This window comes from Manduca sexta, chromosome 9 (assembly GCF_014839805.1).
Source record: "Manduca sexta isolate Smith_Timp_Sample1 chromosome 9, JHU_Msex_v1.0, whole genome shotgun sequence".
NCBI classification, from domain to species: domain Eukaryota; kingdom Metazoa; phylum Arthropoda; class Insecta; order Lepidoptera; family Sphingidae; genus Manduca; species Manduca sexta.
Window position 1 is genome coordinate 2,335,513 of NC_051123.1, and position 13,272 is coordinate 2,348,784.

The window sequence follows — 13,272 nt, forward strand, 5'->3', positions numbered from 1 at the left end:
CAGATTCTCACATATACCACCAGTTATTATCATCAGTATTATCATCTATTTTGTGTGTATGTATCTCTCACCTGCATTCATAATTGTCAGTAAATTATGTCACCTGATAACCAGTCATATCAATATTCAATAATTATAATAAGAAAAGATTTTAGTGCTATGTATTTCTATGTAATGTTTATAAAGTCACTTTTATATCCATTGAAGCAAGTGTATTAAGCTTGTATCTCTTACATACATAGCATCACACTAAAATCAACCAGCTATGTTAAATTCATACACTTCATGATTATTGTATCATACCTGTAGTAGGTGTAATATATGAAGCTATCTTACACTCTGGCACAGGTGATCCTAGCTGGTGGATATGCCCAACATGGAAAGGGGATGAGGAGGTGGAGTTGCGAGAGGCGTTCCTGCGCGACATGCAGGTGCTGCCCGAGTTCGTGTCGGCGCAGGAGGAGGCGGCGCTGCTCGCCGAGCTCGAGCCGCGGCTCAAGAGGATGCGGTACGAGAGTTCGATCACTGGGATAATGTCAGTATCAGCTAAATGATGTGGAAAATTAATATAAATAAATCATTTGCTACATTTTGGTATTAATGGATAGCATGTAACTCTTGAGGTAATATTGGTTGGTTTAGGTAGAGGTCCAAAATCAGAATAAGTCTTATAACAGACTAACATCATCATTGTGATCATGGAAACTTTAACAATATATTATCTTCTTTCTTTTTAGCAATATACATACTTGAAGATTCAGTGTATGTAAGTACACACTCACTTTGCTAGATTATAAAGAACCTGTAATTCCCATGTATGTAAATATAAATCTTGCACCCACTTTTGGCCAAGTGTATTCCATCTCATGATGTAATATGAGGCGAACCCGTTGCCAGATTGGACATAAATTCCAGACTTTAGACTGATACTGAGGAGAAAAGCCTCAGCATGGCAGTCGTAACGCAATACAACGACGCCAATGTGGCAATTTAATGCAGACTTATTTTGAGAATTTTATTGTGCTCTATGGATGAAGAATCTATGCACAATTAAATAACCTGACAAAACATTTAAAATGTTATTAAAACGCGATTTGCTATAATGCAGTGGAATCTGTCATATAATTTTGCATAAGTTCGGTCTGACGACGCAAGAACGCAATAAATGTTAATATAATCGTGAGTTGTGTCTGGTTACAGGCGATCGAGGGCTACCGCGAGACGGAGGTGTCGTCGTGGCGTGCGGAGAACGAGGCGGTGATGCGGCGCGTGCGCGCGCTCGCGTTCGTGCGCGACGAGCCGCTGCCGCACGCACGTGCTCGACCTCGCCGCCGCCGGGTTCATCCGCCCGCACGTCGACGCCGTCAGGGTACATCATAATTTATCCACAGACAGCACCCTTTGTATGCGAATACTGTCCGTCACAATTTATCATATTTTCTTTAAGTATGGAGGTACATGCTGTTTGTTATCTCGCTGAACAGGTTTTGTTTTCTTGCTGCAATGCATTGTATGATACTGGTTTTCATATTACGGAGGTTACAGCGTCAACGCGATCGTATCGGTTCGCTATGTATATTGTTTGGTGACCGTGGTGTGTTGCAGTTCTGCGGGGCGGTGATCGCAGGCGTGTGTTTAGCGTCGAGCGCGGTGATGCGGTTGCAGCATGAGGCGCGGCCGCACCTCGCCGCGCATGCGCTGCTGCAACGACGCGCTCTCTATATCATGCGGTATGACATTACCCACTAATTAGTAATAGGGTATCATTCATTGTATCGTCGCAGATAGTGCCTATCTGAATTTTAGGGAAAGATTTATTATAATAATACTTTCTGGTGATCTATACATCAAGTTACACACAAAATACATGATGAATACTATGATGAATAATGAGTTGTTGGTGGTGCGTGGTGTGCAGGGGCGTGGCGCTACTCTCGTTCTCGCACGCGGTGCTGGGCGGCGCGGGCGGCGTGTGGCGCGGGCAGCGCGTGGCGCGCGCGCGCCGCGTGGCGGTCATCTGCCGCAGCAAGCCCGCGCCCGCGCCCGCGCCCGACCAGCTCTGAAGTATATCGGGGTAATGCTCAGCATATTCTCTGTTTTTGGTACCGACGACGAGTTACTTCCTATTTATGACCCTAGTCTTTCATTACGAGTATTGTACAATATATTTTATTAATAAATGCAACTCAAATAAACAAGAGCATACTTTAACAAGTTTATTCCTCTAAATATTACATATTATTACATAATATATTATTTGCGTCGAAAAAATCACAAAACGCAATCACCAGCTGGTGTACAAAGACCGCATATGACGTGATCAGGTAGGAAATGTACTACCTAGTGCGTTCTTCGGATGACATTATATTTTTATCGCATAGTAAATATACAATCCTTATCGTTATCTATGGATCGATCCCAAGAATAAACCAATCAAAGCGAGTCATCTATAACCAAAAAATTTTGTACGACAATTCCATTTCATGGATGATCGAGCCTGCTGTAAATTCGAAAGTAAAATTACTTATAAAAGTGGAGTTTGAGTGGTATTTGTAAAGTATTCCGCAATTTCAATTATCTGGCTGATGATGTCACGAGCGCCGTGACAGGATTGTTTGTGGTAGGATTTAACCATGAACATCGCCAGGATTACTTTTAAGGAGATGCATATGTATCTACGCACTATACAATAAATATTAAGTTTAATTTAAAGGGGTGCAAGTGCACTTTTTAGCTCATGAATATTTAGGGCGGAAAAAATTTAATAGTTGTGCTCCAGCAGAAGGATATTGCGCCCATTTTTGCCACCTACTACAGATATCGCTAACTTACAAAATACTATTAACTAAATTCATACAAAACAATTCTATGTTCGAATATATTTACCTCTACATTTTCTCGTAAATATTTTGTAGGCATAATCAAAGTCTTTTATTTCATTACACTAAGTATATCAGTAAAAGATGGTTAACAATGAGATGAGGGGTGAAAATGATGGAAACATAAAACGCGATTGTTACAAGTATAAAAAGAAATGAACTGTTCTACTGCAGAAAAGATTTTATAAATTTCATTACATTCACATAAATAAATGTTATGAAAACAGTTAGTAGGTTTTGTAACATCTTTGGGGTCAGGCGTGTACGACAAAACTAAACATAGTGAACAGGAATAAAGGTGAATAGAAGTAACAGATTTTAACAGAACACCATAAAATTAAATTAGTCGGAAGAAAAGGTTACGCCACTGCCCATAACCCTTCACAAAGCCAAAGAAGTTGTGGGTGTTGATGACCTTGAGAGGTATTAATGAAAATAAAGTTCTTGTGAATAGAGTTTGAGCTCAAACAATGTAACTTGACTAAAGCCCCCTCTTAGTTAAATAATTCTAATGAAGTTTATTTAACAGGATTATTTGTATGTATAAGTTTAATTTTAGTTTGTTTTCACCCCATTTAGTATTCCTGCATGTGGTTAAGACATTCCGCTGGTGCGTCATTGTATGTGGTGCTTGTGTTCTTGCTCGTCCATGTCGTCGAGGGTCTCGACCTCGAGGTACTCCACCTCCGTCGTGGTCGCCGTCCGCCTCCGCCTCGCCGTCCGCGTCGTGTTCCACCTCCATGTGCTCCTCCTCCTGCGAGTCGCCGCCCTCCTCCTGCTACAACACCACACGGTAAGACCTGGCGCTAGTGTTAAACTCACACTTGGGGCATTTACAATAACGCGGACGACGAAAATATTCATATTCTAGATTTTGTTCATAATTGGCTCATTTGCACTTCCATGGTACTTGAATAAATGTACGTCATTATTTATTTCATTAGCCTAGTTACGAATCAATGGCACTCTGAGGAATAGAGTACCAGACTCACTTATGCTCTTTCTTTTATAAAACATATATGTCATATAAATTCTAACACAGGAAGAATATTTAATTCCAGTAAAAAAACAAGTTATATGCCTTTGAATTTCAGTAGAAGGGTATGTGTCAAGAAACGGAACAGAGGCATAATACCCACACGTGACATCATTGGAAATTAGAAAGTTTGAAAAAGAAATAACAGATGGAGCGATATTCCCACTATGTGTTTTCAAGTCCAACTAACTTGTCTGTGGAATGCCCCATGTATCATCTCGGCATAAAACGGCGTAATAAATTTGTTCACTCATTTGATTTTCATTTTAAAACTACAATGTTATTCACATTGTTAAACAGTTTTCCAGTGATCTCATTGTAAGGTGCTTTATTTTCAAAAATCTCAGTTTTATTAAAACGTTATTACTAACCTGCATCTGCGCGCGGCGGTGCACACGAGCGTGGCGCTTCATGGCGGCCACCGACCCGAATCTGCAAAAACAAATAATGAGGACAATTTACTTTGTGTATAGATTTTTTCCTTAACGAATTTCTCCCACGGGGGCCAAACTCAACGAAGATCAGCCAAGTATGCAGGAGATATTATAGTGCACATATGTCAGCGCTATACACAAATGCACTCTTTCTTCCTTCACTTTCATGGTACAGCAAGACTGCAATCTGACATGACAGGAGAGATTAGGCGCCGGACCAACAGTTTTAAGTGCTTTCCGAGGCACTGGGGTATTACATCACCAACTTCCTTATTTTGAGTTGCAACTAATTTTTAAGATGGAATATCTCGGTCGCAATTATTTTCAAACTCAGTACCTCAGTGCAGTGGTCGTACAATTACAATGTGTGTAACTCACATGCGTCCGCATTCGCGGCACGTGGTGGAGGGCGGCGCGGCGTCGTCTCCCGCGGCGGCGTCGTCGGTGCAGCCTCGGACGCGTGGCACTTGCGGATGTGCGCCATGAGGTTGTTGCGCGTGGCGAAGCGCAGTATGCAGCCGTCGTACCCGCACACGAACTGGCGCGCCTGGCGGTGCCGCAGCAGGTGCGCCGCGAACAGCTCGGGGTCGCGGTAGGTGCGGAAGCAGGCGGGACACACGTGCGGCGGCGAGGCGGCGCGGCCGTGCGCGGCGGCGGCGTGCGCGGCCAGCGCGGCGCGGTCGGGCGCGCGCCGGCCGCACGCCGGGCAGCGCGCCTCGCACGCGCCCTCGTGCCGCCGCAGCTCCGCGCCCGACGCGAACGTGCGCGCGCACAGGTGGCAGCGCAGCGCCGCCGCCGCGTGCGCCGCCGAGTGCGAGCGCAGCGCGGCGCGCGTGCCGAACTGCGCGCCGCAGGTCCAGCACGCGTGCGCGGCGCCGAGCGCGTGTGCGGCGCAGTGGGCGCGGTAGTCGGCGACGCGCGGGTAGGAGGCGGGGCAGACGGTGCACTGGTAGACGTGGTCGCCGCGCGCGTTGCGGGCGCGCTCGAGGTCGTCGTCGTCGGCGCGCGCGGCGGCCGCGAGCGCGTGCTTGTCCACCATGATGATGTCGTCCTCGCTATACACGCCGCCGGCCGCCGCGCCCGAACCGCCCACCACTATGAATACGTCTATCTTCTGTGTCAGCTCATGCAATCTGTAAAGTCATTGGGAATCCCATTAAACAAATTACAGTAGAAACCAGCCTTAACAACATTGTCTCATTTGAAGGTCTATATAAACACTATTATAAACAAACCACTTACAACACTGGTTGAAATTATGTAAATGTGATATAATATCACATCTCCATTTTTCTACTCCTTGGGATATTTTGACATTACATGTATCAACTTCTTATAACAACCATGTAAATTTTTTGCTATAGAATTTACGGCCATTGTTTGCCAGCCAGTTTACATATGGAAATGAATATTTATCATATAACAAAGCATATATTACTTATAACAATCACATATAGAATCCTGACTAGATTGCATTGTCCTTTCAATGTCATTATAATCAGTTTTAACTGTATTACTTAAATTAAAAAAAAAAAAATGCAATTGCCAATAATCTATGTTTGCAAAAAATATACATATAAACTTTACTGTCACTTTGCAAAAATCCTATTTATGCTATACAAAACAATGATGACCTTCTCCGGAGTGCTCTGATCTTCTCGCTGAGTGGAGGCACGCCGCGCCGATAGCGCCGAGCTGAACTCATACGCCTCCAGTGTGCGCCGAATGCAATTGGAACACAGCCGGCCCTCCGGCACCACCTGAGACCACATTATCACATAATTATAATTCCCCTTTGTTTGCAACACTGACAATTTTTTTTCTTTTAGTCCTTAAAATAAAATTGTTGTACATTCAATAAAAACATTGTGTAAAACGCTCTTTTTACAGTAAACATTATATTAGCAAAATAATTACAGAATACAATTTTAGACATTCTTTTGACAGCGTCCAGCCAGAAAGAATAATAATAGAATAGTCGCCGCGTGACATATCTTCTCTTCTGCCAGCCAGACCGCGGAGCCGAATATTTCCCGAAACACCCGATGTCATCGGTTAGGATAACGCCACGTAACATCGGCCATCCTGCAAAGTGAATACCGTAAGGTATTCACAAAAATAAATTTGAGAAAGTAGAACTGAATTGGGTACTTATATTTTAAACAAATAGGGCCCAGCAACACAAATCAGAATGCTCATGTCTGCACACAGAATATGATCAGAATGCTCATGACTACAGACAGAATATGATCACAGACAATGAATGACAGAATATGTTCATGGTCACAGACAGAATATGATCAGAATGCTCATGGCTACAGACAGAATATGATCAGAATGCTCATGATTACAGACAAAATATGATCAGAACGCTCATAGCTGCAGATAGAATATTATCAAAAGGCTCACGGCCACAGACAGATCAGATTAAATAAAATAAACAGTTACGCACGTTCGCATTGTCAGCCTGAAGTGTTGCGCCACCGATTTGACTTCACATGACGCCAGTCATTCCTGTCTCCAATGATTTAGTTTCTAAGAAAACACCCTCTCCAGTGAGCCAAGCAGCAGGCATAACGAAGTTTTTGTTATGAATGTCGTGAATCGTACTAATGTGCAGACATCAATTCCATATGCATTCCCAACATATTTACTTCAACAGATGTAGCGTTGCCATGGTAACTAAAAATCTGAGAATCTGGTAATTTTAATTTTGGCATTCAATGATTCATCACAGATTTATTCCGATAGTTCTCTTCACATTCGAATTCAATGTAACTTCAAATTATCATTTGTATAATCCCACTTCTGAATGTAAAACGCTCTTTTTACAGTAAACATTATATTAGCAAAATAATTACAGAATACAATTTTAGACATTCTTTTGACAACGTCCAGCCAGAAAGAATAATAATAGAATAGTCGCCGCGTGACATATCTTCTCTTCTGCCAGCCAGACCGCCGGGAGCCGAATATTTCGGAAACACCCGATGTCATCGGTTAGGATAACGCCACGTAACAATTGTTTTATGGCACCAAAAAATTATATTTATTACAAAATACCAAAGCATAGTTATAGTCTAGTAACCTGATAATATGTTTACACTTCATATGTAAATTGTAACAAACAACAATTATAATATATGAACACTAAAAAGTAGTTCAATTCAATAGAACTTCCAAGCAATGTCATTAAATATGTATTAAGTTTTACATTAGTTTTGAAACATAAAATTTGCATTGGCATTTGGAAGCCCATTGCAGAACTTAGGTAGCTTTCTCTAAACATAAAATCCAAATAGAATAAAACATGATATATTTCACATTTAAATTAAATTAATACATTGGATTTAGGAATCTAAAGCCTACTATTACGGCAGAATTTGATATTTACTTCGAGAGGATAGGAATATTTTACATCAAATAAAAGGTAAACAAAACATAATAGAGTAATGATCGTTTCGGTTATGATACTTAAACTTTAAACATTTAATGTTGGCGATATTATTGGCGCACCTTACTATTGTTGAGCTGCAGCAGCATGGCCCGAAGCGGCACCTGCCCCAGGGAAGCACCCGCATCATGCTCTTCTGGCGTCAATAACTCGCCGCTGGTGTTGCCGCACACGCAGCACGACTCCGATTCCACCTCAAGCTTCATTACTTCTGTAGCCATTTTACACTTGCAGACACACAAAATTAATTGTACGAATATATCTTTCTCTTAAGTTATTTACAGAAGCTAAAATGTTATTTGAACCAACACATAAATTATAACTGGTAATGTCAATTGTCATTTGGACATTAGCAAACGCACTAAAACATAGACAATTCAAATTACATTATAAAGACTGCATAAAGGGCACAAACATCCAAGTCATTCGTACAGAAACAAACATAATCTTAGCTGAATATGGTTTTTTAAAGTATAGTTCGAAGTGTAGTAGTTGAATTAAAAAATCATAGTGCCACATTTACATTTCAAAATATAATATTGTTATAATTCTTTATCCGATGAATAATAAAAATATTTAATAAAATGTTCTGTACGTACATCTTATTTCTTTTACTTGCCATAATGACATTAAGTTTTACAATATATGCTTTCAAATAATTATAATTGTCGTATGCGTATAATGAAATAAGGAGTCATTTTGACAATCTACGTCAGTCGCCATATTGTTTGGAAAAATTGTCTATGGTTAAGTGTGTTTGCAGTTTGTTTCTGTTGTTTTCGGTGTAATATATCCATATTAATCCAGTGTTAATTACTATCGATTTAAAAATTACGACCTAAACGTATTAGAATATCATTTATCATGTCCATCGGTGTGCCTATTAAAGTACTTCACGAAGCTGAAGGCCATGTAGTGACCTGTGAAACAAACACCGGCGAAGTATACCGCGGGAAGCTGATAGAAGCCGAGGATAACATGAATTGCCAGATGACTCTGGTGACGGTGACGTATCGCGACGGCCGGGTTGCGCAACTGGAAAATGTTTACATTCGAGGCTCCAAGATCAGGTTCCTGATATTGCCTGACATGTTGAAGAACGCGCCAATGTTCAAACGGCAGGGCAATAAGCCGACTGCCGGTCGCGGCAAAAGTGCAATACTACGGGCTCAGGGTGAGTGTAACAGATGAAAACTGAGTACGTATTTTCTTTGTTTGGTTACTGTAGATATATATATCTACAGTAACCTAAAGTAAACAAAAATCAGAAACCCTGAGGTTAACAGTCGTATACTATCGACGTAGTTCAAAAGATAACGATAGGTTCTTGGGAGCTTAAAAATTGTATTTTGTATACCAGGGTTTAGGGTCTACCAACTAAAATTTTAAGTGATAACCATTTTCATCAGTTTAGTTGTAAAAGAATTTCTTTTAATTTTTAGAACTATGTTTACTCTGTAATATATTCATAAGTAAGGTATTATACTGGGGCCATTTTTCATTTAATTGCTCAAATCAAAAATTCTGGAAAATATTCATAACTCAAAAACTATGAAAAATCGCAGAACATACATGGGGGCGATTCAGATACCCCAAGGGGTGCTCTATCTCTGGACCCCCGCTTGACACTATTTTTTGGGACACTGTATAAACTTGTTTATCACATTCATTTGCATAATTCCATATATATTTAGTTATAGTTAGTCAATTATTTTGTGCATAAAGTGAATGTAATAATTCTAAGTGCTTGTTGTATGCTGTAATTTTGTTGACATAACATTCCTAGTAAACAGGCTAGTGAGAAAAGGTTGACTACCCAAGAATCATATATCTCGTGGGTCCTCTCTTGGTTTGCTGGCAAACCTGACAGCTACATTGACATTTACGTGTGTCACGGGATTATAACCTTATATACTACATACAATACAATAAGGTTATTTTTCTGTGACACGCGTAATGTCATGTAGCTGTCAGGTTTGCCGGCAAACCAAGAGAGGACCCACGAGATATGTATGTTGGTATTTAGATAGATATCTAAAACAATAAAGTATACACTATCTGTTGAATATACATAAGTATTTTTTGAGTTTTCATTATGACATCCATTTCAACACAGCTTTTACCCTTTAATCACTGTAAACCATATCTATAAATATTTTGATCTTTCTGGATATTGTCACTTTAAGTTCTAATACAATTTGAGTGAAATAGGTACTAGTATGTAAGTATGTATTTTCATCCAATCAAACATAAAATATATTTGAAATTCCAATTCTAAATTAACTTCAATTTAAACAGTTGATTATAAAAAAATTCCAACAGTTTATTTTGTCTCATGAATTTTTTTTACTATTATTTCTGCAGTGTTAGAACTTAAGCCACAACATATGAGTTGGCAATGAAACATAGGAGTCAGTAGAAAATAATAAAATTAAAAACTAGGATATAATCTGAAAATATTTTTTATATCAAAAAGTAGGAGTCTTATATGTTCAACATTCTGTTGAAAATAACAGTTCTTATAGACTTATTTTGTTCCTTGTGACATTTCAGCTGCGGGTCGGGGGAGGGCAGGTGGTCGAGGCGGGGGGCACCGGGGCGGCTGGCAGGGCGGCTCCGGGCCGTCGCGGCGTTAGCACTAACCTTATATTTAATGCATTAGATTAAGCCAAATATATCTCGTAATCTGCGATGGTGGTGTTAATGTTTTGTATGGTCCACTATTGTGATACTGCCCATGGGGCAATATGTTTATTTGGTTATTTTTCAAAGGGTATGTAAATTTGCTGGGGAGTTTTAGAACTATTTATTACTATCTATATATTTGTTATGTGACAAATATGTTTTGAAATGTCATGCTATTAGTTTCTAATAAACAGTATGTGTAGAAATGTGTTTGGATGGCCATCTAAAAATTCCACCATAGCGTGAAAGTGCTACTGTAGTTTTCCAGCGGCTGCATGGCTATATTAGACCTAATCTATGTGTTCACTTTCTTACATGTTATTCTAGGCAGATTAATTTTGAGCTGAATGTCATTTACAACCCAGGCTCTAGGTGTATGTGTTATGTATACTTCATTGGTAGAAAAATGTGATGCCAAGTAAGGCACAAATTTACAAGTTGACCAATCACACTAATAATTCACACAAAGTTAATAACTTTAATTTAGCTTATTTATCTCTTTGAAATATAACCTTGTAAACAGTGGACTATTAAGTCAACATCAATATTGAATTATTGTAAAATATTGACTAAGTATGAATAAATAAACCAACCCTTACCCATGTAATGTGAAAATTCTTAGCACAATACATTTTCTTGTGTGTACAAGGTATGGTTTGTGAGACTGTGTTATACATTGTGATGTGTGTGTGTGGTAAGGGACAATAAACACAACATTAATACTATTGTTTTTATTACCAATTTATTTACACACTTGTCCTTATTACAATATAACTTAACAGGAGATGGCCAACTCACTTCCTTGTATATTGGCACATGTTACAAGCCGACAGGTGCAAAGTAAAAAGAGTTATCTCCGAAATTGTTAGTGTACAGGAGAGTGAATATAAAGCTTTTTGTTTTATTGGGAGTCAAATTCGCTTTAAATTTTATAGGTATATGTTTAATAAAAAATAAAATAGACGAAATTTGCGGAAAAAGGTATGTCAATGATGGAGCCTTGTTTAAATAATAAAAAGCAAGTCGTAAATTTGTAATGACTATTTACTTTGCACTCGTCGAAATAACTATGTACTTGTTGTGCTGTTACATATAATATAATGTATGTCTACAACTTGTCGATAATATTATGTGAACTAGTGAACAATTGTAATCTAGACCAAGGGGACAGAAATTCCTTGTATCCTCTCAGGTTCCTCAGATATTACCGACCAGAAATATATAAAAAATAGTTACTGTAATAATGATTTGCAACTGAGTGAGTACATATTGTAAAACGCTCTTTTTACAGTAAACATTATATTAGCAAAATAATTACAGAATACAATTTTAGACATTCTTTTGACAACGTCCAGCCAGAGAGAATAATAATCGAATAGTCGCCGCCTGACATATCTTCTCTTCTGCCAGCCAGACCGCGCAGCCGAATACTTCCGGAAACGCCCGATGTCATCGGCTAGGATAGCGGCGCGTAACATCGGCCATCCTGCAAAGTGAATACCGTAAGGTATTCACAAAAATAAATTTGAGAAAGTAGAACTGAATTGGGTACCTATATTTTAAACAAATTGGACCCAGCAACACAAATCAGAATGCTCATGGCTACACACAGAATATGATCAGAATGCTCATGACTACAGACAGAATATGATCACAGACAATGAATGACAGAATATGTTCATGGTCACAGACAGAATATGATCAGAATGGTCATGGCTGCAGACAGAATATGATCAAAGGCTCACGGCCACAGTCAGACAGATTAAATAAAATAAACAGTTACGCACGTTCGCATTGTCAGCCTGAAGTGTTGCGCCACCGATTTGACTTCACATGACTCCAGTCATTCCTGTCTCCAATGATTTAGTTTCTAAGAAAATACCCTCTCCAGTAATTCAAGCAGCAGGCATAACGAAGTTTTTGTTATGAATGTCGTTAATCGTACTAATGTGCAGACATCAATTCCATATGCATTCCCAACATATTTACTTCAACAGACGTAGACGTTGCCATGGTAACTAAAAATCTGAGAATCTGGTAATTTTAATTTTGGCATTCAATGATTCATCACAGATTTATTCTGATAGTTCTCTTCACATTCGAATTCAATGTAACTTCAAATTATCATTTGTATAATCCCACTTCTGAATGTAAAACGCTCTTTTTACAGTAAACATATTAGCAAAATAATTACAGAATACAATTTTAGACATTCTTTTGACAACGTCCAGCCAGAGAGAATAATAATCGAATAGTCGCCGCCTGACATATCTTCTCTTCTGCCAGCCAGACCGCGCAGCCGAATACTTCCGGAAACGCCCGATGTCATCGGCTAGGATAGCGGCGCGTAACAATATATTTATGGATGTTGTATATTTTCGTGAGGTAAGCCATATCCACTTATCCTACTCTAGTACTAAGCTAGATATGTTTCTGTACCTGTCCCCAATACCGTATTACTATCACATGTGTGTGCAGATCACAACGCGCACACTACTGGGGCTCATGTTAATTCAACTTTTCATCGGCACATAGCTTGATCGCATGTCTAAGGGGATAGTGAGACATGTTTGCCCGTACTATATTACTATTTGTATATTAATTTGCCATAAGGTTAATAACACCGCGTTTATAGGGATTTGAATTGTCAATCTGGTAACGGACTTAGGCGTCAGCAGTCAAGTTATGTGCAGATACCTTACAGGGCTATGGGACAAAATAAAAAAAAAATATATCAATACATGCAAATAGATCACGATAATGAATGAAACAAAATTAATATGT

The 13,272-nt window shown here is 39.4% G+C and overlaps 3 protein-coding genes and 2 long non-coding RNA genes across 5 annotated transcripts in view; 3 read left to right on the plus strand and 2 right to left on the minus strand.

The window, feature by feature from the left end:
* LOC115448934 overlaps positions 1-2,211 on the plus strand; it is a 9,455-nt gene extending 7,244 nt beyond the window's left edge. The window contains 6 exon segments of the mRNA XM_037436885.1: positions 349-512; positions 515-535; positions 1,201-1,310; positions 1,312-1,369; positions 1,606-1,730; positions 1,919-2,211. Of these exon segments, the coding sequence (XP_037292782.1) occupies positions 349-512; positions 515-535; positions 1,201-1,310; positions 1,312-1,369; positions 1,606-1,730; positions 1,919-2,063 (623 nt within the window). The 3' untranslated portion in view covers positions 2,064-2,211.
* Positions 2,204-8,184, minus strand: LOC115448933 (zinc finger protein 668). The gene is given in 8 exon segments (XM_037436754.1): positions 2,204-3,575; positions 3,577-3,657; positions 4,287-4,347; positions 4,728-4,762; positions 4,765-5,482; positions 5,984-6,028; positions 6,030-6,109; positions 7,866-8,184. Coding segments are annotated over 8 exon segments (1,260 nt in total). The 5' UTR covers positions 8,025-8,184; the 3' UTR covers positions 2,204-3,494.
* On the plus strand, positions 3,570-4,168 carry LOC119188807. Its single transcript, XR_005112112.1, has 2 exons — positions 3,570-3,672; positions 3,974-4,168. It is a non-coding gene; the product is annotated as an uncharacterized LOC119188807 (long non-coding RNA).
* A 326-nt stretch (positions 8,185-8,510) lies between the features above and the next one.
* LOC115448916 (small nuclear ribonucleoprotein Sm D3) lies at positions 8,511-11,213 on the plus strand. The gene is made up of 2 exons (XM_030176542.2): positions 8,511-8,977; positions 10,357-11,213. The coding sequence occupies exons 1-2, from the start codon at positions 8,668-8,670 to the stop codon at positions 10,437-10,439; spliced, it is 393 nt and encodes a 130-aa protein (XP_030032402.1). The 5' UTR covers positions 8,511-8,667; the 3' UTR covers positions 10,440-11,213.
* LOC119188808 lies at positions 8,835-9,214 on the minus strand. Its single transcript, XR_005112113.1, has 2 exons — positions 9,052-9,214; positions 8,835-9,012 (listed from the first exon to the last, which is right to left on the minus strand). It is a non-coding gene; the product is annotated as an uncharacterized LOC119188808 (long non-coding RNA).
* Positions 11,214-13,272: the final 2,059 nt, after the last annotated feature.

Bases quoted from the DNA above. Each gene is read 5' to 3' on its own strand.
- LOC115448916 (XM_030176542.2), top strand. From the start codon at position 8,668: ATGTCCATCGGTGTGCCTATTAAAGTACTTCACGAAGCTGAAGGCCAT. The intron at 8,978-10,356 runs GTGAGTGTAACA...GTGACATTTCAG, and splicing joins TGCAATACTACGGGCTCAGG to CTGCGGGTCGGGGGAGGGCA.